At 35.4% G+C, this 24,363-nt stretch overlaps 1 protein-coding gene across 1 annotated transcript in view; it reads right to left on the bottom strand.

Annotated features, from left to right (window-relative positions):
- Window positions 1-560: 560 nt before the first annotated feature.
- Window positions 561-24,363, bottom strand: part of AGPS (alkylglycerone phosphate synthase) — a 162,668-nt gene continuing 138,865 nt past the window's right edge. Inside the window, 5 exon segments of the mRNA XM_049773405.1 lie at window positions 561-2,453; window positions 15,271-15,328; window positions 18,131-18,230; window positions 21,210-21,299; window positions 22,093-22,154. Coding sequence (XP_049629362.1) covers window positions 2,332-2,453; window positions 15,271-15,328; window positions 18,131-18,230; window positions 21,210-21,299; window positions 22,093-22,154 — 432 coding nt within the window. The 3' untranslated portion in view covers window positions 561-2,331.

Here is a 24,363-nt window from a genome sequence, read left to right on the forward strand (position 1 = left end):
CTTAAATCAACTCCCTCAAAATGAGGTAAGGCTACTAATAGAAACAATGTTCTCTGAGCTTAAACTTTATGAAGCCAATATCAACTCCAGGGATAAGGGGCAAGCTTTCCATACTTCAGGATTCACTCAAGAACTCCCTCTTCAAAGGTAGTAAGGATGAGTTGAGCCACCTTTCTCTCAGAAGCTGGTGTGTGCCAGGGTTGAGAAAAGCTTCCTGAGCAAGTACATCAGGATGAAGCCATGCTGACGAACGTTCATGCTGTTCAAGATGATCCCTGTAGAAATGATTCCACCTATAAAATGCAGTCATCACTATAAAATTAAGGTTGGGGAGTCTAGCATACAAGGGGAGAAATCTAGAAATCACTATTACTAATTTCCATTAATTTTATGTGCAACAATGAATACGAATTTCAGTGGTTACATTTATAATTTCCTAATGTCAAAGATTTCTGAGGCTGCTGAAATCTGCACTTTTTAGGAAAGAATGTCAGAACAACCACATGAAAGGAATGGATCTGCTTATGAATTAGTTTTATTTTTTAAAAAAATTACTCAGAAATACACTTTGGTGAGATATTAGTACCAAATTAAACATTTTGATCACCGTTTAGAAAAAATATTACCTTCGTGAGTAGATGCATTTTAGAAAGCTGGCTTGTTATAATTCTAGAGGCAAATGTAATTTCCTCAAGTATCCAACAATTTCAGAAATCAAAAGCTTTAAGGAAAGATTTGCTGAAATTTTTATAATTAAAAATAAATCACTGATGAGAAGAGGCAGGTCTAATGAACACTTAGATATTTGTTGTCCAACTAATATTTATTTTGATTTACACATTTTTAGTCTGAGGCCAATTTTATTAGCTAAAAATTATTTTGTCATTTTGAAGTCTTAAAAATACTTTTGTTAATTTTAAATTTTCACTTTCCTGGTAAGGCTACTTTAGATATAAAAGATATCAAACTGTCCAAAAATATTTTGGAGCTGCTGCTACATTTACAGACAATGTGTCCTTTTAAAGGACTGTCAGCATTTTGACTTACATCATCTGATCAAATATTACTTTAAAAAAATTATCAAAAGTATTACATTAAGAAAAGAATCCATCTCAAAATGTAAATCATGAAATTTGACAGTGATTCAAAGTAATTGTTTCTCTTATTTTAATACCCAGGTTTGAATGTAAAAATGTTTACTAAATGTGATTAATGTTCTCACTACTGTTTAAGAAATAAGATTTTTTTTCAAACTTTTGATCTTGGTATGTGTATTAATAAATTACATTTCTTAAAATTTATGTTAAACCAGTAATTCATAAAAGGCATGAAACCATTATTCAAAACTAAACTGAAGCTTTACTTTTATATGAAATTTTATCATGTTTTGGGTTAATTAAAAAAGATTTTGCCACTGAAACTATTGAGGCTTTCAAACTCAATAGCTGGATAATGATGGTTTCTTTAGCCAAAAGATGATTTGAACTGGAGATCTGATGTGTAAAGAGTTTATCTCTAGAGCAGCTTCCTCTGCATCTCAGCAACAATGTGGAATCAGAAACATCAGGACTCAGAGTTGAATAAAGTCTTTCATTTTGTGGTAAATCTGTTCTTCACATACAATGAGTGACATTAACTTAGAAAACATACAATGAACGAACTAGGCTATAACAATAGGTTGCCTCAATGATACTAATACAACATAATACCTCCTTAGAACAGAAACATGGACAACAAAAAATGTTCCCAAACAGAATAATTTGTATAATGATGATTTCAGGCTTTTTAACAGTATGTTGATTTCCAAGAAAACTGTAGGCCAAGCACCTGACAGCACTGGAGCATCCTAGGAAACAGGCTGCCCACACTCTTTGGTGAGTTTCCTCCTTCAGGGCCTACGCACAAGAAAACACTCCTCAGTAGAATCCTTCCTTAGGTAACTGCCTTCTAAAAATGTTCTTTTAGAAAAGAGGCAAGATAAGTAAAAAATGAAACCAAAACCTGCCTTTCCCTCCCTTGCAAGAGGAAGCATCGATACAGAACAGCTGACAGTACTGTCCTCTAGACCACTGGCAGCCCTGCGCTGTCTTGACTGAAATCTAAAATGATGACCAGGTGGCTGTAAACTTACGCACCTAAGATGAGAGAGATTTAGGTATTTCGTCTGACAAGACCGTAGTAGATGTAGAAACAGAACAAAGTACAGAATGAAACAAACTTTTTTTAAAACCAATAAACAAATGTGTCTGAAATATAGTCCATGATATATTTGATTACTGGTATAATCATAGTTGAATAAAAAAGTGACTTTTCATAACAATAGTAATGGATTTATAAAAGGTTTCTGTTTCCAAAGATGTTATTGGGGTCCACATATTCCTTGACAGACTTCAGCATCCCAAAGCCGACATCAGAGATACTTTCCTTGAGCCACTGCTTCCGTAACTTGCCCACTGGAAAAAAAAAATCAAAAATGCTTTAATATACACTATGACGCTGGGAACCAATCAATCTTGTGACCACGAATGAACAAACACTGTGTGATAAATGCTTTTATTCAAAAATGAGAAATGTTTTGCTTTATTTGATTTATTGAGCCCACCAGACTATCAAGCTCATTAAGTCCAGTGAACTCCCAGGGGAAGCCCTGCTCCACAGCGTCTCTTTCCTTTGTAAACTATGAAATGGAGACGAAGGAAGCCTGGATGGAGATTACAGCCCATTTTACAAATCAAAAAATGAGAAAACTGTGCATTTCAAAAGAATTACCCAGACTTAAAAATCCAAACATACCAAAGCTTGGAGAAAATGAAGTTAAACAAAGAAAAGCATCATATCCATGTAAATCTGCTTGATATGCTATAGCTAAAACGACAAGGTAGGTATCTGTAAGGTATTTTTACTAAGAGGGAAAAAAGCTTAAAAAAAAAAAGAGAATCTTAATATTTGAAGAAAATTTTAATTAAGAAAAGAACATTTAATGGGCTTAAGCAAAACCCATTATGAATCTTTTGTCTATATTTTCTTATTACTTTTAAATTTGCTGTTCCCAAATAATGGAGACTAGTTCAATCCTGTTTTTAAAGCACCAAATAAATAAAATATAGAATCCAATTTAAACTTCATCTATGCTTTTAAAATATGCTGTATAATCTTCCCCTTTTGTTTTTAGATCTTGCTATTTTATTCTGAGAACAATGATTAACAGCATAAATTACTTTTTAAAAGACACTCAGTGGAAAAGCAACCTTTTCTAAGTAGAACTTCAGTAACAAAGGATATGTAAAAAGCATTCAGAGATGTCAACTTACTATTTTATTTAAAGCAAAGCAATGTGCTGAATTATTTGCAGTGAAATGGATCATCTTTTAATTTATGGATAAGGCTATTAGTGGTTAGTACTTTCCCACCACTTCACAGTAATAAGTGAATTCAAACGGTCATTTTCCACAAATGTTCATTAATGATCCGAAGTCATCAACAGTGATTTAATTGGCCAACCCAAATGGGAAACCTTCTCTTGTTGAAGTATTCAGCCTGTCATTGGAAAATGCACTCCCATTTATCAGGCTGCAGTGATACACCAATGTGCCTATTCTTTGGACACCATAAGTATCATTTCAAGCTCAGTTCAAACTGGCTTTTGTGTCCAGTTCTCCAAGGAATCATTACACTGTCATTAAACTAATAAATAGTTATCTCACAAAGCAAAAATTTTTGGTGTGGCTTCTAGAATCAAAAAAAGCAACAATATGGTTGAATTAAGATGGAGAAAATTAGATACAGCAGGTAAAAAAATATTCAAGAGAAACAAAGGTCTAAGACTTTTTAGTTCTAAGACCAGAAGACAAATATTACGAATACCTATGTACACAATTTCTACCAACTAAAAGGTTCAAAAGGCTGCCCCTGATAATAACATCTTTGAACAAATGTGTCAATCTCAGATTTCTCATCTGCAAGGGAATTAGAATATATAAAGCCTCACTATTTCAAATATTTTATGATTTTTACGAAATAAAAAAGAGATTACAAATCAGTTATTTTCATATTTGCACCTAGAGATTTAAAAGTAATAAGCAACTCCTTAGACTGATAGAAGCTGCATAATTATAAAGCTACCCACATAGAGGGAGATCAAGAAGGAAAAGAGGAGCAGTGAATGCCAGTCTCCACTGTTATCTGTAATATAGCTTCACTGAATGTGTCCTGTGGTTATGGATGTAATTGTCCTGAAAAGACTGCAAACAACTGCTCCAACAAGATGGAGCACATTAGAACCTCAGCAGGATGCCCAACAGCTAGCTTGTCTGCTAGTTTTACACCTCTAGTAATAATGCAATTCCGTGAGGAACTGAACCATTGGCAGAGAAGCCACCCAACAGCCATTGCATATTTAATGAAGTCGCTTACCAAGCACTGGGAAACAGAAGGTGCTTGGAGTGCATCATTAGTTCTGTCAGAGGGATAATTTACACATCTATCTTGTCAAATTTTCTATGGTTTATACTTTTACAATAATCAATCTAAAATACATTTGATTAGTGAACTAGAAAGTTTAAAAAAAAAAGCAGTAGAGCCAGCATAGTTGTTGGCCCCTTATAAACATATTTAATGAAAGAATTAACCCCTTGATAGCGAGGTCTGGTCAGCTATCACAAAATCTGAAATGAAGTCAGATATCATGACTTATGCAATTAAAGAGGCCATGAACATTCTTAAATTTGCTTACCAATTTCAGAGTCATCTACTTTAGTACAATAAATGTACAGACAGAACAACTTAAGTAACATAACATGTCTTCATAATAAGACACAACTGGAAATAAGAAATTTTAGAGATTTTTGGTGGCTGTCTCTGATGAACAGATAAATTAAAACTCTAAAGGTCCTAATGCCAAAGAAAGATCAAACTTACAACTACACTTTTCTTTCTTGTAGATTTAAGCAACAATGTCAATAACACTCTCTTCAGTATATATTTACTCTGCTAGGCATTTAGAAATCAGCTGACTATACTATGTACATGTGTAATGCATGTATGTACATAATTCTAAAGTAGTTGTCTAAGCATTTGTACAGTTTATTTCAGAAAAAAAAACTATTCTCTTTTTTATGTAGCATGCCACTTGGAGGAAAGGAAATTGGGTGAATAAAACAATCAAAGAACAGGAGGTCTAAGATTTCAACATTCCTTGTTTGTGACAGTTATCCACTGAAAAAGCATATAATTATATGCATATATATATGCATTTACAAACATATATCCATACCACATGAAGTTTATTCAGATCTCTCTTTAGCCCTTGATGCTCTGTTTTGGGATATTCATAGCTATATTCATTATATCAATTATATTCCCTGACTTCTGATTTTCCACAAATAGAACTGAGTAGAGCAGGTTGAGTGCTTGTCTTGCATGAGGCTGACTCAGGTTTGATTCTCAGCATCCAATGGTCCCCTGAGCCCACCAGAGTAATTCCCGAGTACAGAACCAGAAGTAACCCGAGACCCCTGGAATTGTCCCAAAACAAAATAAAAACTAACAAAAAAAAAATCTAGTATAGCATGTAGGATGTTTGCCTTGTTTACAACCAACACTGGTTTGATCCCTGGCATCCCATCTCATATGGTCCCCTAAGCCTGCCAGGAGTGATTCCTGAGAGCAGACTCGGGAAGTAACCTGAGCATTGCGAGGTATGGTCCCAAACCCTCCAAAAAATATTTTTTTAATTAACTAACTGTTGTGTATGTAAATATTTTAGGGGATTATTAAGTTACTGACCCTACCCTGATCGGTGATTGTGCCCTACCCTAGGGTGTGACCTGGCATTCTGCCCCCACCCTAGGGTGGTACCTGATTCTGCTTCCACCATTGGGTGGTACCTGATTCTGGGGGATAAAAACAAGGGTCTGTGGAAGGCGAGAGGCTTTTGGCTGGAACTTATGCTGAGTCTTTGGACTTCACTCTTGTCCACTGAATAAAGCTAATATTTCCACAAGCCTGACTGTCTGCGAGCTGTTTACCCGCTGTTTCACCTCAGAACCGGCTGGACAGGGTGGCAGACGCGTGCTCCGAGCTGGAGGGGAAAGACCTCATCCTCCATCCCTCCATAAGTCAACCTCTTCAGGGGCTGACTTGCAACAGCTAACATTTACATAAGGACTAGAGAGGGGTATTATGTGGGAAAATGTGAACGCAGTGGATTGCCTAGCCACCAAAAATTATATGGAACTGTTCTTTGTAGTTTAAGAGAACTATACGTTTATTAACAAAAATGACAAATTAGGGGCCAGAGAGATAGTATAGCGGCATTTGCCTTGCAAACAGCCAATCCAGGACCTAAGGTGGTTGGTTCGATTCCTGGCGTCCCATATGGTCCCCCGTGCCTGCCAGGAGCTATTTCTGAGCATATAGCCAGGAATAACCCCTGAGCACCGCCGGGTGTGGCTCCCCCCCCAAAAAAAAAAGACAAATTAGCAAAACTACCCGAAGTTTCATCTTAAACAGATTACATCTGGGGTTTGTTAGTCAGAGTATTTTACTTACTTTTCTTTTTCTGTTTGTTTTTGAGCCACACCCAGCTGTGCTCAGAGGTTACTCCAGGCTCTGCTCTCAGAAATTAATCCTGGCAGGCTCGGGAGACCATATCAGATGCCGAGCATGAAACCCGGGTCCATCCCAGGTTGACTGCGCGCAAAGCAAATGCCCTACCGCTGTGCTATCACTCCAGCCAGTATATATATAAAGTTGGTAACTTTCAGGGCCAAAGCAATAGTATAGAGAGTAGGGTGCTTGCCTTGCATAAGCTGGGCAGGGTTTGAACCCTACCACCCCATATGATTCCCCCAAGCACTGCCAGAGCACAGAAATTGGAATAAACCCTGAACAAGGCCAGGTGTGCCCTCCCCCCAAATCTAAAAACAATCAAAAAAGAAACTTCTGACTTACATATCTAAGTTGAAAAACATATGCTTATTTTAAAAAGAAATTAGGGGCCCGGAGAGATAGCACAGTGGCGTTTGCCTTGCAAGCCGATCCAGGACCAAAGGTGGTTGGTTCGAATCCCGGTGTCCCATATGGTCCCCCGTGCCTGCCAGGAGCTATTTCTGAGCAGACAGCCAGGAGTAACCCCTGAGCACCGCCGGGTGTGGCCCAAAAAACAAAAAACAAAAAAACTAAAAAAAAAAGAAATTATGAAATGAATCATACATTCAGATGACTGAAGCTAAAGCTCAGAAGTAGAATTTAGTCAAAGTTAAAAAAAAACCTAAAAATTAAAACAACTAATTACGTCTAAAAATTTTAGCTTAAGCATTTTGAATACCACTTTAGCATTATTATAAAGATCCAATTTAAATTTTAAAAAACCTAGATTTAGTACTCTTGAAATGTTTACAAACCAATGGCAAGTTAAAAACTTAAAAAGGTAAAGTCTTGCATCTAATGCATTCCCCCCCCCCAAAAAAACCTAATCAATCAACCCCTAAAATATAAAAAAAAAATGGGGCTGAGATGGTTTTCAGGATCACACCCATTAGTGGTCAGAACTTACTCACTCTCTTGGTGTAATTTTTTGAATATAGATGATATACATATTTGTTTACTATATTTGTTTTAAATAATATAAAAAAGCAATTAAATTGTGTTATAGTTCTGTAATTTTGCTTATTTTGATTTTATTCTTGGGGATTTTCTGCATAGATAAGTCATTCTACAAATTGTGTTGTAGTTCTGCTATTTTGTTTATCTTATTTTTGTAAATTCTTGGGGATTTTCTACATAGGCAAGTCATCTACAAACGGGGGTGATTTTATTTTTTCCTTACCAACCTGTCTTTTACTTCACACTACAGGTTTTCAACAAATGACCTTAAAGATAAAGTTTTCCTTATTCTTTTGAATAGTCTATTTTTACAATTAAATTCTGTTAAAGCTAGAAAAGAAGCTAGGAGAAGCTATCCTCCCATTATTCTCTGAGTAATAGAAAATAACTCTGATTAGGTTAAAAATACTGTATTTAATCTAAGACTAGTTATACTGAATCAAGGTTTCTTTTTTTTTTTTAAGTCTTAGGGATTTTTTTTTTGGCGGGGGGGGGGGGGGACACCCGGTAATGCTCAGAGGTTACTCCTGGCTATATGAGCTCAGAAATCACTCCTGGCTTGGGGGACCATATGAGACGCCTTACCCTTTGCCACTGCTCTGGCTCCTATTGAATCAAGGTGTTTTAACTTTATGACAAAGACTACAGTACAATTCTAGCAAATGAACAACTTAAAACTTAACTTATAAATCGAAAATACATTGCTGATATAAACTCTGCTGTTTAAACTGACCATCTCGTCAGTTATAAAAACAAGCACTATGAAGATTAAGTTAAGCAGGTTTTATATTTCCTATAGCCTCCGGTTCCAGACTACATCTGTTTTCTTTGATACACAAAACCAGAAGTTAAAATAGCTTCATTTATCACAGCATGATTGTAGGCAGACAAACCAGCCTGTCTGTTTCCAGATAGTGAAAGCAACTGTTATTAATCACAATTAAAGGCCAAACCCTCTTAGAGAAATTACATCAATATTCTCCCAACCCCCAGCCCTTCTACTCTGGAACTCAAAAATGGTACTGAGAGCATTAAGACACTGACCAAATATCAGTGAGGTCAATTTGAGTTTTAAGTTCAAGACAAAACAAATTTAAAAAAGTTTTCCCCTCTATACCTAAAAATAAAGTGATCCTCAAAATGCTCCAGCACTGATTCAGTTTAACAAAACAATTAAATCCACTCATTTTATAATTTATACAGAAAGGTATAGACCTTATGGAATTATACTGAATAGCACAAAGTATTTGAAATTGACAAATCAAACAGTTATTCTTAAACAGAGGAGCATTTATGAAAATAGACATCTTACAGCCAGTACTATAAAGGAATTTTCCCCCTCTCCAGACCATAACAGAACTTCCTATATAGTTTCCCAAACTTATCTGACCTACTGACAAATAAAAAATTTCTTCATAAAAAATACATAATCATCCCAACTCCCCCACTACTACGACCATAAATCTACTTTATTTAAGCACACAAAAAGAAAGTGCCTCCTCTAATTGCGTCCACAGGTTTTAATACCCATCTGGATCCTTCCAGTGCCCCCTGTCTGAGGATATCACCAACTTCTAGAAAATACTGCTATAGATTGAGATCAACTTGCTTGATCTCCTGTAACTTGGTTACAAGTGAAAATTCATTAAGAATTTAAACTTAACAAACCGTACCCCTTTTTTTCAATGGTTATGAGAGGACTTATCAGTATAAGCCAAAATCTATTGCTATTTTTAAGGGTACTGTTTTTTGAGTACCTATATATAAGACACTAGAATGCAATACATTGGTTATCACTTTTAAGCCTCACACTAATCTATTAAGTAAGCACTAAAATTTTCATTTTATAGATGAGAACACTGTCACTCAGAGAAGTAATTTCCTTAAGATCAGACAGTTACTAAATTCAGAGTCAGGATTGAAATAAAGATTTGATTCCAAAGCATAGATTTTAGCCCCCATTCATAAAGCTCTTAAACCTCTATTTTAAGACAATCTTAAAATGGAATTGTACACTAAATTCATCTATGAATGAATGTCTCAGTTAAAAGAAAGCAATACAGTAATGTATATTATTTGATCCTACTTTTCCACACCCAGATAGTACATTCCAGAACTGTTATAGAAGAAATCAGCCTTTCCATGAAGCTATATTCAAACTAGGCTTTATTATTACATATTTAAAACTAAAGTAACAATGAGATTATTGCCTTTCTAACATAAAAGAATCAATGCTGTTTGAAAATTTACAAAACTATTCCAAATTCTGTATTAATATATTGAACATTTCTACGTCAAACAGTCTATTCTAGCTAAGAAAAACAAGATTTGAATTTCTTCAAATGAGGAACTCAGAAGCTACATACTGTAGAGGGAAAACACTGTTAAGAAGGTGACATTTTTATTTATTTATTTATTTATTGGTTTTTATTTTTATTTGGTTTTTGGGCCACACCCAGTAACACTCAGGGCTTACTCCTGGCTATGCGCTAAGAAATTGCTTCTGGCTTGGGGGACCATATAGGATGCCAGGGATTGAACCCAAGTCTGTCTTGGGTCAGGCACATGCATAGCAATCATCCCACTGCTGCACTATTGCTCCGGCCTCAGAAGGTGACATTTTTGTCAGAAAAGCAATAATGGAGAAGGCAACCAGGCAAATATCTCAGGGAAGGGAATAGAAAAGAACACTAGAAAAAGAGGCACAAATGGTTAGGCCGTTAAGGGGTTTACATGTCTGAGAAAGAACAAGAAAGCCAATGTTGCTAGAGGGGAATATAATGAGATGAGAAACAGAGTTTGTTTTTCCTTGAAGGTTCTGATAAGGGTTTAAGTTTTTATTCTAGATATAAGAGGAAAACATTGATATTGAAGACAATAGAAATGAGAATCTGGGAGCAAGAACAGAAGAGACAGAGCAGTAATGAGGATACTGCATTAGTCACAGCAGAAAAAGAGTGACTTGCATGAGAGGGAAGGTGGAAAGGAGATACTTGTAGGCATGAGGGAAACCTAAACAGTGTTTTATGTCCTGGTTAGACTGAGGCCAGCACTATGGAGAGCAGGAATACAAGAGAGCAAGCTGGCAGAGCATGGGGCATTACAATATTCAGGCTTACATAGGCCTTTTTTGTATTAACACAAACCAGGTAGTTTAGAGTTTATTTCCACGCTGTTACATTTTTGACTACATAGAATATGACTATGAAAAATATCATATAAATGGAAGTTTTCTATTTAATAGTGAGGCAAGTCTCAATAAAGTAACATGTAACCAAACCCTGCTAGGATCATCTGCAGGTCAGTAATTTTTGAAAATAAATGTTACTTTATCAAATTTTGAGTCCTTAACAAATTAAGGCTGATGAGGCTTAAACCTGAAAATGTACATAAATTATACAGGAAACTGAAGAGTAACATCATCTTGAGCTGCATTTGTTTTAAACCTGACAGCACTGATACGTTTGAAATCTTCATGTTAGAATGCATGAAAAAAATCAGAAAGTCAAATTTGACTTAGGTGAGGTAACAGAAAACTCAGAGTATCTACGGAGGAAATTAAAACACTGACTCTCCCCTGTTTTAATATATGAAGCAGAATGAGTAAATAACTTAATACTAAAGAAATAGAAGACAAACAGTAACATTCAGTATTTCTTTCCATATATTTTTTTAAATTATCCAAAGGCTGACAGTTTCAAATTTTAAGACTTTTGCCTACTACTAAGTAAAAGAACAGGAATACTAAAGCAGAGGACCAGAATTTAAATTTAGTTAGGTTTAGCCACTAACAACTATTGTCAACACCACTGGGCCAGTTATTGTAGCTGTAGAACCTTTCCATATAATCTGAAAAATAACAATATTACCTGCTCCACAGAATTTTGAACAGGATTAGAAAATAAACTAAGCAGCAAAGCCATTAGAAAATTTTATAGATTTACAAATGTTAACTTTTTATTCTATTTCCCTTCTCCTTACTTTTTCAACACATACATATTTATCACTTTAGTGCTTTTCAGAAAGATGACTTTTACATCAGTGAAAATGGTGATATAATTCCATTAGTGGCTTTCTAAAATGCTAAAATATTTAATTTACTGAATTTTAACCTGATTCAGAGGAAAGAAATATTTTGTTTTGCTTTTGTTTATGGGGTTGGGGGTGAAGGGAACACCCAGCACAGCTGAGGGGCTGTGGGTCAGTTCTAAGGCACTACTTTGACTCCCCACATTGTCTGGGGGACCATGTAATATTAGGAATTGAACCCAGGGCCCCTGCATGCAAACCATGTATTCATTGAGTTATACCTCTGGCATCAGACCAGAAAGAACTTTCTTAATATGAAAACCACTCAACATCCAAATAAATTAAGCAGCATCAGAAACATCACAAGGGGGCTATGTGTCTTATTTATTTTGGGATCAAGAATTAAACATGGGCTAAGGCACTTGCCTTCTATGTGGCTAACCTGGCTCTACACCTGAGACCACATGTGTCCAGAGCAGTGTAAGGTGAAGCCTTTGAGGCCTCCAACTACCACTGGATCTTCTACCACCAGGGTTTCAGCTCCACAGGCCTGAGCAGCAACACATCCTTGGGCCCTGGTGTTAAACCATCAACCCAGTTGGATGAGAATTGGTAGGAGGGGCTCCTGGGTGCTATGCTTAGGGGATATACACATGGCCCCACTCCCCACGAAGAACTGAATAATCATGCTTTTAGAGTTTAGTTAAATAATAAGGCATACAACTTTCAAAGTATAATTTTCATTAACCTCTATTGTGATTGTGTTAACTTCTTTCTATTCTATTTTCATGAGCTTCCACTAGATAATTTGGTTTAATATCACAAATTTCATAAATTAAATATCAAACTTTCATATAAACTCATGCTAATTATTTTAAATTTGCAAATATTTTATTTTTCTGCATTGCCAGTCTATAAGTACACCACTTCAAGTATGTTTATGTATGTTCTGTTAGTCTATTAAGAAGTTCTCATCAAGGTCCAGAGCAATAGTATAGAGTAAGGTGCTTGCCTTGCATATGGCTGATCTAGCATTCCATGTGGTTCCTTGGGCACTGCCAGGAATAATTCCTGAGTGCAAAGCAAGGAGTGACCATGAGCATTGCTGAGTATGGCCCCCAAACCAAACCAAACCAAGACAAATTAAAAAAAAGAAGGCATTCTCAGCACCTATTTGTATAGGTAATATCTAAAGTTCTGCTATACCAACTTCCAGTAATTCTCACTCATAGATTCTATGGGAAAAATTTTATTATCTTTACAGAATAGTCCTGTGTAAATGTTTAGTTTCCCTCTCAATATAGCAGGTTATTTGGTCATTCCCAGCATTGACAGAATTTCTGCTACTCAAAATCTTGAGTACACTGAAACCATCCTCTCAACAATGAAGAAAAACTCAGCTAAATTCCAATTACCTTTCTGGAAACTAAGTTTCCATTTCTTATGTAAAGGGCTCAGTCAGTCATATGTTTCCTCTTGTGGAATTATGTCACTGATATTTTCCATTACAAACAGGGAACCTACAGTGCTGATCTAAAAGGAAAAATATGCACTGTTGGCTGTTCACATGAATGTACCAAAAAGCAACGTGATAGGTACAGAGAGAAAGTTTTCTTCTTTGAAAACAATTATGGCTGAATTATTTTTGCCTCCTCCTACATGTAAGCAATTTAAAATGAACCATTAAAAAATAAAATGAATAATTTATAGATGAATGAATCTATTATCTATAATAGATAAACATCAATACTTCATAATATTACTATTTTGTTAGCAATTAATGTTTTTATAATCAACATTATATGGTAGCATCCAGAACTAGAACATATTTAAGAAACGTAAAATATACAGCAAATGGCTTTCCAAACATTTTAAAGGTGCTAATAATCGAAGTGATTGTTAAATACCTTACATTTATATATCCAAAATCCGTTTCATGTGTTTAATCAAAACTTTTTAAATCTACTTGAGAAGATTCTAATATACTTCTTCACTCATTTTGGTTATTCTAATATTTATTAGTATCCCCATCTAAAAATAGCAAGGATAAATTCGTTCCTTTTAAAGCTTGCCAGATACGTTAGAAACTTCGTGGTGGAGGTTGAGAAAAAAGCAATATGATGAGCCCGAGTGATAGCATTGCTGACTTGGGTTTGATCCCCAGCATTCCATATGGTCCCCTGAGCCTGCCAGGAGTGTTTTCTGAGCACAGAACAGGAGTAATTCCTGAATGCCGCTTGGTGTGTCCAAAAATCCCATCCCTCCCAAGAAAAAGGAAAAGTGAAAAATTAAAATGGCACAATGTTAGAAAGTGTTTTTCTACTTCATTCACCCCACTTTAGCAGTTTTCTCCAGGCTTAATATGCAATTTTTTTTAATTTACCCAAATCTCTTGGTTCCCTTTGTACATGTACAAAAGGGACTGACAGTGGCTAACAACTACTCTAGTGCTGGTACATAAAGACCAAAAGAAAATGGAAGTCTCTGTCCTTACAGTTCTCACTGTCTAACAGGAGGCAACAGATCACTTTTAAAGTATGAATATTAGAGTACACAATGGCCAATGAAAACAAACCCTGAGCTATTGCCAAGAGAACTGTGGCTGCCAAATAAGAGAGAGGGAGGTTAAAAGAGTCAGAGACAATGTTAAGGAATACTGGCACTCCTGTGTTGGGTAAGGTGCAGTAAAACTGATGTTATATCTACAACAGTAGCAGTGATACTATTAAGTCATGATAACATAGTTAAAAGCTTGGGTAAATACACAGCATGTTATAGAATGCTAAATGCTGTGGAGAATGCACTAGAGAAAGAGGAATATGGGGAATCCAAGGTAGAATCAAGAGTAGAATTTTTTTAATTAAATGGCTATTAATCCTCATGCCCTGAATAAAAACAACTTAAAATTAAAAAATATACACATTCCTGTTTTTTTTTTAACAATTTACTATTTTATTAACAGAATGGGCAAAAGTGCTTTAACTTAAAAAAACAACTATATATAAAAATAACTATATTATTCTCAAAAGCCTTCTTATAACTAAGGAAGATATACTATAACTTTTACTAGTGATGTGATCTATAAAACTTAGTAACACAATGAACAGTATGTAATAACATGGTTATATGCTCTAATGCTTTAAATCTGAAGGAAATATAGTTAAAATCTGGAAAAACATTTTTTCCATATCCTGTCTTCATTTGCTGAATTTTGTGAAGAAAAATAAGCTAACATAGTACACCAACTATAAAACAGTGACAAAAATACATTTCTGTGGTTTCCTTTTTAATCCCTCTTAGAAATAGTGGCTGTAACAGTCAGAGACATCCCAAGCAAGCAGATTTACTCTCTGTTAAAAAAAAAAAAAAGTACATTGAAAACTCAGGAGACTGTAGGTTCCATGTTTTAGTACACTTGTCAAAGCAAGTATTCTGCGGGTACTACTATAACCTAGATTACCTGAGTGTCAGACATACATAAAAACTGAAGAAATCTCTAGTGCTTTCAAAATATTCAAGACCTTCTCCAGCACGTTTTAATTAACTAAATGTTTGATTAAACAGTAATAATAAACAGTAGGAATAATAGACATCTAACACCCCCACCCATCATGCCCATCCAGAACAAAAGAATACCTCCATGATGGTGTGACAGGCTCCCTCCATTAGCAAGGATTTCATCTCTAGCTGCAGCCTATATTCAGAAACAAGACAACAAACAGTTGTTACTTAGATTTTACTTAGAAGTCAAAAAGGAAGAACAAATTTCTAAAGGAGACACAAACTTCCTGGGCTCAATAACTCAAAGCCTAATTTTCCCTTCTCTGTGGCTAATTGTATCTTAGTACAAATAAAACATTGAATGATTTATGTTATAGCTTTATAAAATCATGTATTTATAAGATAGGTTTACATAGGTTTATAAGATGTTATAAAGTTATATAGTCATAAACCTTAAAAAACTTTTAGTGAATAGACACATGTGTACAAAAGTCACTAAGAGTCTTGAAAAGAAAAATAAGGCAAAACAATCAATTCAGCAGAATAAATTAGTAACAAGAACCAAAAAGTCTTCTGAGGACATGCCCAGGTTCCATTCTGTTATATAACAATAAGTGCTAGAGATTAATGTCCACCTGCCTGCTTAGCTCAGTAGTTTAGAGTATGATGCTAACAGACACGAACAACTATTGACTGCTTAAGTTACTTCCATTTTATCCACAATACCTTATCTTTAACTCTTTAACTATAAATTAACAGAACACTTCAATTACTCTTATTTCAAAGGTAAACAAAATTGATAGATGATAGTTAATCACTCATCTAATATCAATCCAATATTATCCAATGGGGATCAACTCAAGATTACTTACAAAGCTATTAGAAATCACACAAAAGAGGGAATATTTCTTTAGGTCAATGTCCTGGGTGAAATTATTTGATTTCCTATGTGTATAAAATTATGAAGAAAAAAATAAAAGCAAAAAACCAACTTGTTTGCATGGCCTAATATGTCAGTCTTTGGCTACACTTAAAAAGCATTAAGATCAAATAAATACCTAAAGCAAAATACAATATAACTGAAGTACAGTGTGGAAAAGGGTAATAGAAACTGAAATTACATTCAATTTCTAATATCATAGTCATAAAATGATATGCAAGTGCCTTGTACCTCTCAGAATATTCAGGTATCATAAAACTATCATAATTTACTGCAAAGTAACTTATGACAATTCTCATCACTTGGGATTGTGTTTTTCAAAATAATTATAAATATGTTAGCCCCTATTCTCAAAGATTATTGAACTTAACTACTTGAAATCAATAGCACTTAAAAAGAATATCAGTTTAGATTGAGAAAGGAGTAATTTCATTCTAGTTATGATGTAGAGAAAAAGGGTCTCTGAATAGTAAGAAGGTAACACACCAAAACATGGAAGGGCTAAGATAATAGAAAAATACTTTTGATTGGTATGTTTTGATTTGGGTGGTGAGTTCACAGGTATATAGATTCACAGATATATGCCAAAACATTAAAACTGTATGCTTTAAATATATGCAGTTGTTCTATTCAAACTGTACTTCCAAGAAGTCAGGGGAGTAAAAAACAAACCAGTTGAAAGAAAAAATAAACTAGGGAGGAAGGGATACAGAAGAACTCAACAAACACTAGATGCTAGTGGTCTAAATGCTGGGCCTATGAGTATGTCACTGAAAATCATCTTGCAGGCATATAATGGCAATAAATACTTGGACACAAGGTGAGTTTAATCTCTTACATATTCCTGTAGACAGAGCAAAGCCTGCTTCTTCAATATTAGGCATACTTTGAGTATGAAATACTGATTATAAAAAAAGGTCTTAGAAAAATAAAATGCTTCAGGCCATTTAGGCCAGAGAGATAGCATGGAGGTGTAGGGCATTTGCCTTGCATGTAAAAAGACCGTGGTTCAAATCCCAGCATTCCATATGGTTCCCTGAGCCTGCCAGGAGCGATTTCTGAGCATAGAGCCAGGAGTAACCCCTGAGCGCTGCCATGTGTGACCCCAAAAAACAAAAACAAAAACAAAAAAAAAGAAGAAAGAAAAAGAAATGTAATAGAAAGTGCTAGCAAATGAACCTTAATGTCTCTGTAAAGTTTCAGTTAAACAATAATTATAATCCCTGAATGATGGCATCACATCATCAGAGACACATCAGTCACTGTTCTCAATAGTAGCTACCACCTGGAAAAGAACAGGCTATCTGAGTGATAGCAGCCTATAACGAGTGCCCTTATTCTGTAACTAGATAGGCAATGCTAAGTAGAAAACAAAAGAATATCACAGCCTATGGAATATTGTCTAGTATATGTAGAAAATATTAACTTAAATTCACAATTCAATATACAACCAGTATAGCCAATGTACTGACTTTCCATTTCTTTGCACCGTCAGTCAGGCAAGTCATAAGTCAATCTAAAATTTATAAAGTCAAAGCAAACTTCACTTAAATTAGTGAAAGAATGTACGAACTATATTCATTGGGGCCAGAGAGATGGTCAGCGGTAGGATGTTTGCCTTGCATTCTACTGACCTGGGACAAATTGGGTTTGATCTCAGGCATCCCATGTGGTCCCCCGAGCCTGCCAGGAGTGATTTTCTGAGTGCAGAGTCAGAAGTAAGTGCCACCGAGTGTGGCCTCAAAACCAAAAATAAATAAATAAGTGGCCTCAAAACCAAAAATAAATAAATAAATAAATAAGTAGTAGAACCGGAGAAATAGCACAGCAGTAGAGTGTTTGCCTTGCACTCAGTCGACTTGGGACGGACTTGGGTTCAATTCCTGGCATCCAATATGGTTCCCTGAGCCTACCAGGAGTAATATCTGAGCAAGCCAGGAGTAAACCTTGAGCACCACTGGGTGTGACCCCAAAACCAAAATAAATAAATAAATAAATAAATAAATAAATAAATAAATAAATAGTAAAATGAAAATGAACTATATTCATGTTTACCTCAGTTTGTTCAAACACAGTCAGTGGATCACTTATTCCCCTGTAGTTAAAGGCAAAGTAGAAGTAGATACATGCACCAGCATCATAAGTCTGTGTCACCCTAAAACCAAACAGATAAACTCCCCATTAGCCTTTACATTATATAAAATCAGATTTAATAACTATAAGTCTAAAGCCTATTCATCTGAATGATACACTTAAATTCTAATATCATTCTACACAATTGCCTGCTCCATGGAAGAAACAAATCAGCTGGTTAAAGGCTGTATTTTTTACAATTTGTTTTTATTAATCTGGATTATTACCTAGGGGAAAATTTTTTTTTTTTTTTTTTTGGTTTTTGGGCCACACCCGGCATTGCTCAGGGGTTACTCCTGGCTGTCTGCTCAAAAATAGCTCCTGGCAGGCACAGGGGATCATATGGGACACCAGGATTTGAACCAACCACCTTTGGTCCTGGATTGGCTGCTTGCAAGGCAAACGCCGCTGTGCTATCTCTCCGGGCCCATTTTTCAAAAATTTTTGACCCATCTGGTGGTGCTCTGGGGACCAAATGCAATGCCAGGAGTTGAACCAGAGTCAACTTAATGTAAGTACCTCTGTACTATCTCTTTGCCCTGGGACTTTTTTAAGGTACACTACAATAAAGAAAACTCCAGAACAACCTAGATGGAATAGGATGACCTGTTAGAAGTCTTCTAAGCTTCCTCAAAATTGACAGAAATAAAAGAACTTCAATTTGAAAACAAGTGAAATGAGGCTGGAGTGATGGGCTACTTTGTAGGGCATTTGTCTTGCATGCTGCCAACCTAGGATGAACCCAGGTTCGATTCCCAGCATCCCATATGATCTCCTGAGCCTGCCAGGAGTGAATTCTGAGTGCAGAGCCAGGAGTAACCCCTGAGCACTCTGTTTGTGGCCCAAAAGCTAAAAAATGAAAGAAAAGAAAATGGAAGGAAGGAAGGAAGGAAGGAAGGAAGGAAGGAAGGAAGGAAGGAAGGAAGGAAGGAAGGAAGGAAGGAAGGAAGGAAGGAAAGGAAGGAAGGAAGGAAGGGAGGGAAAGAGGGAGGGAGGGAGGGAGGGAGGGAGGTAAGGAGGAATGAGAGAGGGAGGAATGAGAGAGGGAGGGAGGAGGGAAGAGAAAAGTTAAATGCTCAAATACCAAATATCATCAGACTGAATAAAAATAGCATCTTTACTAAGTTACATTATTTGTAAGGATTTTTAAAGCAAATTGATGATATCAAGTGCACCAAGATGATCTTAAAATAGTCTCAGAAGGTTTTCTGATCTAAGTCTATATTAATATATGTCATACATATCAAGAACTCTAGATTAAATCATATATATCATAGATATGAGACATAGCTGGGCTTTCAAAATGCAATTAGGTTAAACATTTAGAAGGAAGCCAAGGTAATCACAGTCAAATCTCTGAATGCAATCTATGGAGAATCCCACAAAGAATTTAATTTAACAGAAAGAGCAAAAACAGAGGAAATACTCTTTTTTTTTTTACTACATAATACAAATAGATCTAATCTAAGATTTTAATGGTCTTTTAGGCCAAATGTTAGGTGCCTCAGAACAGAAGAAATGAACTGTTTAACAATGCTACTGTGAATTGCCAGCTGTGTTTTTCTTGTAGTGCTAATTCACACTCATAAAAAGTGATCCCCTGAATGCTAGCTTTTAAGAAACATCTACAAAGTTTAAAAAAAAATTGGAGATTCATGTTACTTATGAGGGAACTATCAGTAGAATAACTACAATCAAATAAATTTTAAGTGCTACATGACTAAATGACTGCAATACTGAGCAAAATATACAAAACTCTTGAGAATCACTATTATAAATAAATAGAAAATGCAACTATGGGGCAGGAGCAATAGCACAGTGGAAGGGCATTTGCCTTGCAGGAGGCTGACCCGGGACAGACCTGGGTTCGATCCCCAGATCCAATATGGTCCCTGAGCATCACTGGGTGATGCCCAAAACAAAACAAAACAAAAAAGCAACTAAATGTCAATAAAACGTTGCCATCTTCTAACAAGTCAAGTTCTATATTATAAAGTTGAGTTTTCTAAACAAAATAGCTTCTCTCTCTCTCTTATTTTCTCTACTAAGTGGAGGATACACCTGGCAGCACTGAGGGACAGCACGTGCTTCCCTACCACCTGAGCCGCAGTCTACGTCCCTATAAAAATGGGCTTTTAAAGTCACAACAAAGCTTAAATGATCAAATGATCTAAGAAAGATCTATTGGATCTACTGAAAAAAAAAAAAAAAACAGTTAAACTTCTGGAATTTTTTAATTCACTCATTCAATGAGATGGTACAGAAATAAGTTCCTAAAATTTGTTAAATTTCCATTTAAGAAAGGAACATTTGGGGACTGGAGTGGGTACCCAAATTCAATTCCCAGAATCTCATATGGTCCCCTGAGCACTACCAGGACTAATTCCATGAGCAGAACCAGGAGTGACACTGAACATCACTAGGTGTAGGTACCCCCTAAAAAATAACCATAAATAAATTAAAAATAACTTAGTTATAAAGAATAGAATCTATTATTTAAAAATTCACAATTAGCAAATGACTTTTAATTCCGTATGCCAAATTTCTTTTCTGTAGATGGGAGACTAGAATACCAAGAATTAAATATTATTCCATGAGCATCAATAAGGTGCAATGTTCATAAATTTAATAAAAAACTGTAAGTGATGAAAGTGTTTTATCTCTATTAAAGAATAGAACCATGGTAACAATGTAACTTATAGTTTGCTGACTAAATATGAAATGTATAGTTTCAATAAATGAAGGAGTCCTCTTATTCACTTCAAATGTTTAGCTCTTTCACCATCAATAGAGCAGAAGGATCACTTCAGGGAAAGGTGTTCTACCTCATTGGGCTCTGGATGTCAAGAAATCCCAGGGACACCTCCCAAAAAAAAAAAAAACTAAGAGAAGTTTAGAAACAGATTGAAGATATTTCCTCAGCTGACAAATTATACTATTTCATTAAGAAACAGCTTCCTCCCCCTTAAAATAGAAGGTATAAAAATCAATTAAAACTCACCTGCACGTAGAAAGAGGAGCAAATTGAACACCTTTCTCTTTGCATTCCCGTATTATTCTTTCCTTTACATTTCTACAGAGATTTACAACCCTAAAAATATTGGGTGAATATAGCAGTAAGTTTCAAATAAGTTACCAAACTACAAATAAATGCTGGCTTATCTGACATTCTTAAAGTAAAAAATTTTCTTAACCGAAAGCTTCATCCTTGGCCTAGGGAGATATCTCAAAGATACCAAGCATATGCTCTGTCTGCAGGTGTTCCTGAGTCCACTTCAAATACTGCATAGTTTCCCAGGCACTGCACATAACCCAGAATACAACCAGCAATGGCCCACCAAAAGCTAGCGATAACAAAAAACTTTCACGCAATCCTTACAGAATAAATAAAGTTTTGATTATTCTCAGTAAACCTTCAATACTCAACTTTATATACTTTTTGCAACTTTCTTTCTTTTGGCAATATAAAGAAGACTCGTCTCCTAAAGACAGTTTGCTATACTTGGAAAGTTAATTTTTAACTTTCATTAATTAAAATTTTTTTCTGTTTTTGCTATGAGTGGGCTACATCCAAGAGTACTGGAAGAGCAGAAGGGTTGGTACAGCATGCACATTCATATGTGGCTTATAACTTCAGAACAAACTTAAATACTACTACTCACTATTGGATATGGACTAATTTGCTTCAAATCTACCCTCTTTCCAAATGGCTCACATATATGACATTCTCATGAAGATTGATTTAAATAACAGTGATTAATAGTTTCAATGTTTATAAATAAAAATATGTATTATTTACATAGTCATACCAAAGGCAACTTGTGTCATACTCCAGGAACATATGTAACATATTTTAATGTTAGATATTTCATGGTATATTTTACCTGTCCCAAGGAGCAGACGTCTCAAAAGATTCTCCTAATATATAGAATTCCAATGCCAAATCCTGTTATGAGACACATATATACAATCAAGAAATTGCAACAAGCATATAAGAACAAAAATACTATATTTCATAAAAATGTTATTAATATTACATCTATTATGCCTACTTATACTTTCCTAACTTATCTGTTGCTCTTTACTATTCACCTCATAAGATAACTGAAAAGTAGACCTCACAATGAGAGGAAAAACATCTCAAAGAATAAAAATCTCATCTGTCTTATTCTCTTTTGTATCCTGGGTACCAGGCAGAATCCCTGACACCACAGGAACTCAAATATTTCTCCAATAAATAGTTTCTATCAGAAGAAGTCTATGAACATATAGAGACTTCCTGCAGATTAGGTTTTCAGTGCCTTAAATAGCAAATTAACCACTAACAAAAACTGATCTTCAGGAGCAATGAAGCAAGACTGGAGAACTAGATATCTTCCTTTTTCACAGTAAACTTTTCTTTTAAAAAAAAATTAGAAAAGAGTACTTCAATAGACAGTGTGAGTGCCATAACATCTGAAAGTTCTTCTGCTAGGAAAATCTATTTTATAGAAAGTACACAAGATATAATACTTTGGGGCAGGGAAATAGCTCTAAAGTCTCAAGCATATAAAAAGTCTGGGTTTGCCCCAGAGCACTGTGTGTTCCTAAGAGCACAGTTCAATGTGGCCCCAAACAAAACAAAAACATAATATAATACTTTTATGATAAGTGACTTTTAATACTAAATTCTTCAGAGTATAGTTCAATAACAAAACTGGAGTCATTTTCAAGCTACCTCAAAAGAACAAAGATACAAAAAAAAAGAATTGTAAGGTAAAAAAAATCTATATATTAAAATTTTTGCCAAAAATTATTTATTTTATTAAAAAATTATAAGAATTGCTCATTTAAAATGTGTATTATAGGGGCTGGAGCAGTGGTGCAGCACATGGCTGACCTAGGACATCCCATATGGTCCCCCAAGCCAGGAGCGACTTCTGAGTACATAGCCAGGAGTAACCCCTGAGCGTCACCGGGTGTGGCCCCAAAACCAAAATAAATAAATAAACAAATAAATAATTAGAAATAAAATGTGCATCCCAGAGCAAGATAAATTCCAACAGGTTGAGTGCTGACTTTGCATGCAAGTCTGATTCTTGTCACTGCATGGTCCCCCAGTACTTCGAGAGTCACCTCTGTGCACAGAGTAGGAAGTAGCATTGAAGTACCACTGAGTGTAACTCAAAAAACAGAAAGTAAAATAAAATGTGTATTTTCTGCAATGAATTTACTTATCAGTAAACTGTATTTGATGACAATATTATTACAAAACCCAACAACAAATAGTTTCCTCTCCTAATTTCTAACTTGCCTTTTTTTGGGTCATATCCAGCAATATTCTGGAGTTACTCTTGGCTCAGCACTCAGGACAGACCTGGTGAAGCTCAGGGGACCAGATAGGATGCCAGAGATGGAACCCAGGTCAGCAGTATGCAAAGCAAATGCCTTTCCTGCTGTACTATCTCTCTAGCCCCTTTACTTTTATTCTAACATTAAACAGAGCCTTAGTAATTAAGAAGCTTACTCTAAGCTATGTCTATGCTATATTTGTTATAATTAAATTTAATTTTCTAAAATTTCAAATTTATTATGAAAAATGGTCATTATTTTCAGAGAAAATGCCTAATAAAATTTTATAAATACCCAAAATGCTTACTCTAGCAGAAACTGGACAGTACTTTGTGGAGGTAAAGATTATTTATTAGACCAAATATCATCTGTTATCTTCTATGATCTATTATCACAAACTCTAACAGAGCACTGAGACAGTGTATGTTCTTTTTCTTAATCAGCATGAAAAGATACACAGGAAACCAAATACCTCAGATTCACTACAGTCTAAAATTTAGATCTTACTTAGTATGAAATTATTTTAAAAGAAAATATTAAGTAAGTAAAAACAAATTTTATTTATTTATTTCAGAATAATTTCCAAGTATAACATTAGAAAAGTAGTAGAGGAAGCCAAAGTCTCATGTAACATATGTCAGAGATGGCTTTTAGAAATAAAAGACCTTGGGGCCGGAGAGATAGTACAGCGGTAGGGTGTTTGCCTTGTAAGCAGCCAACCCAGGACCAATAGTAGTTCGAATCCTGCCTGCCAGGAGCGATTTCTGAGCAAAGCCGGGTGTGGCCCAAACACACACACACACACACACACACACACACACACA

This window comes from Suncus etruscus, chromosome 5, assembly GCF_024139225.1.
Source record: "Suncus etruscus isolate mSunEtr1 chromosome 5, mSunEtr1.pri.cur, whole genome shotgun sequence".
Classification (NCBI taxonomy): domain Eukaryota; kingdom Metazoa; phylum Chordata; class Mammalia; order Eulipotyphla; family Soricidae; genus Suncus; species Suncus etruscus.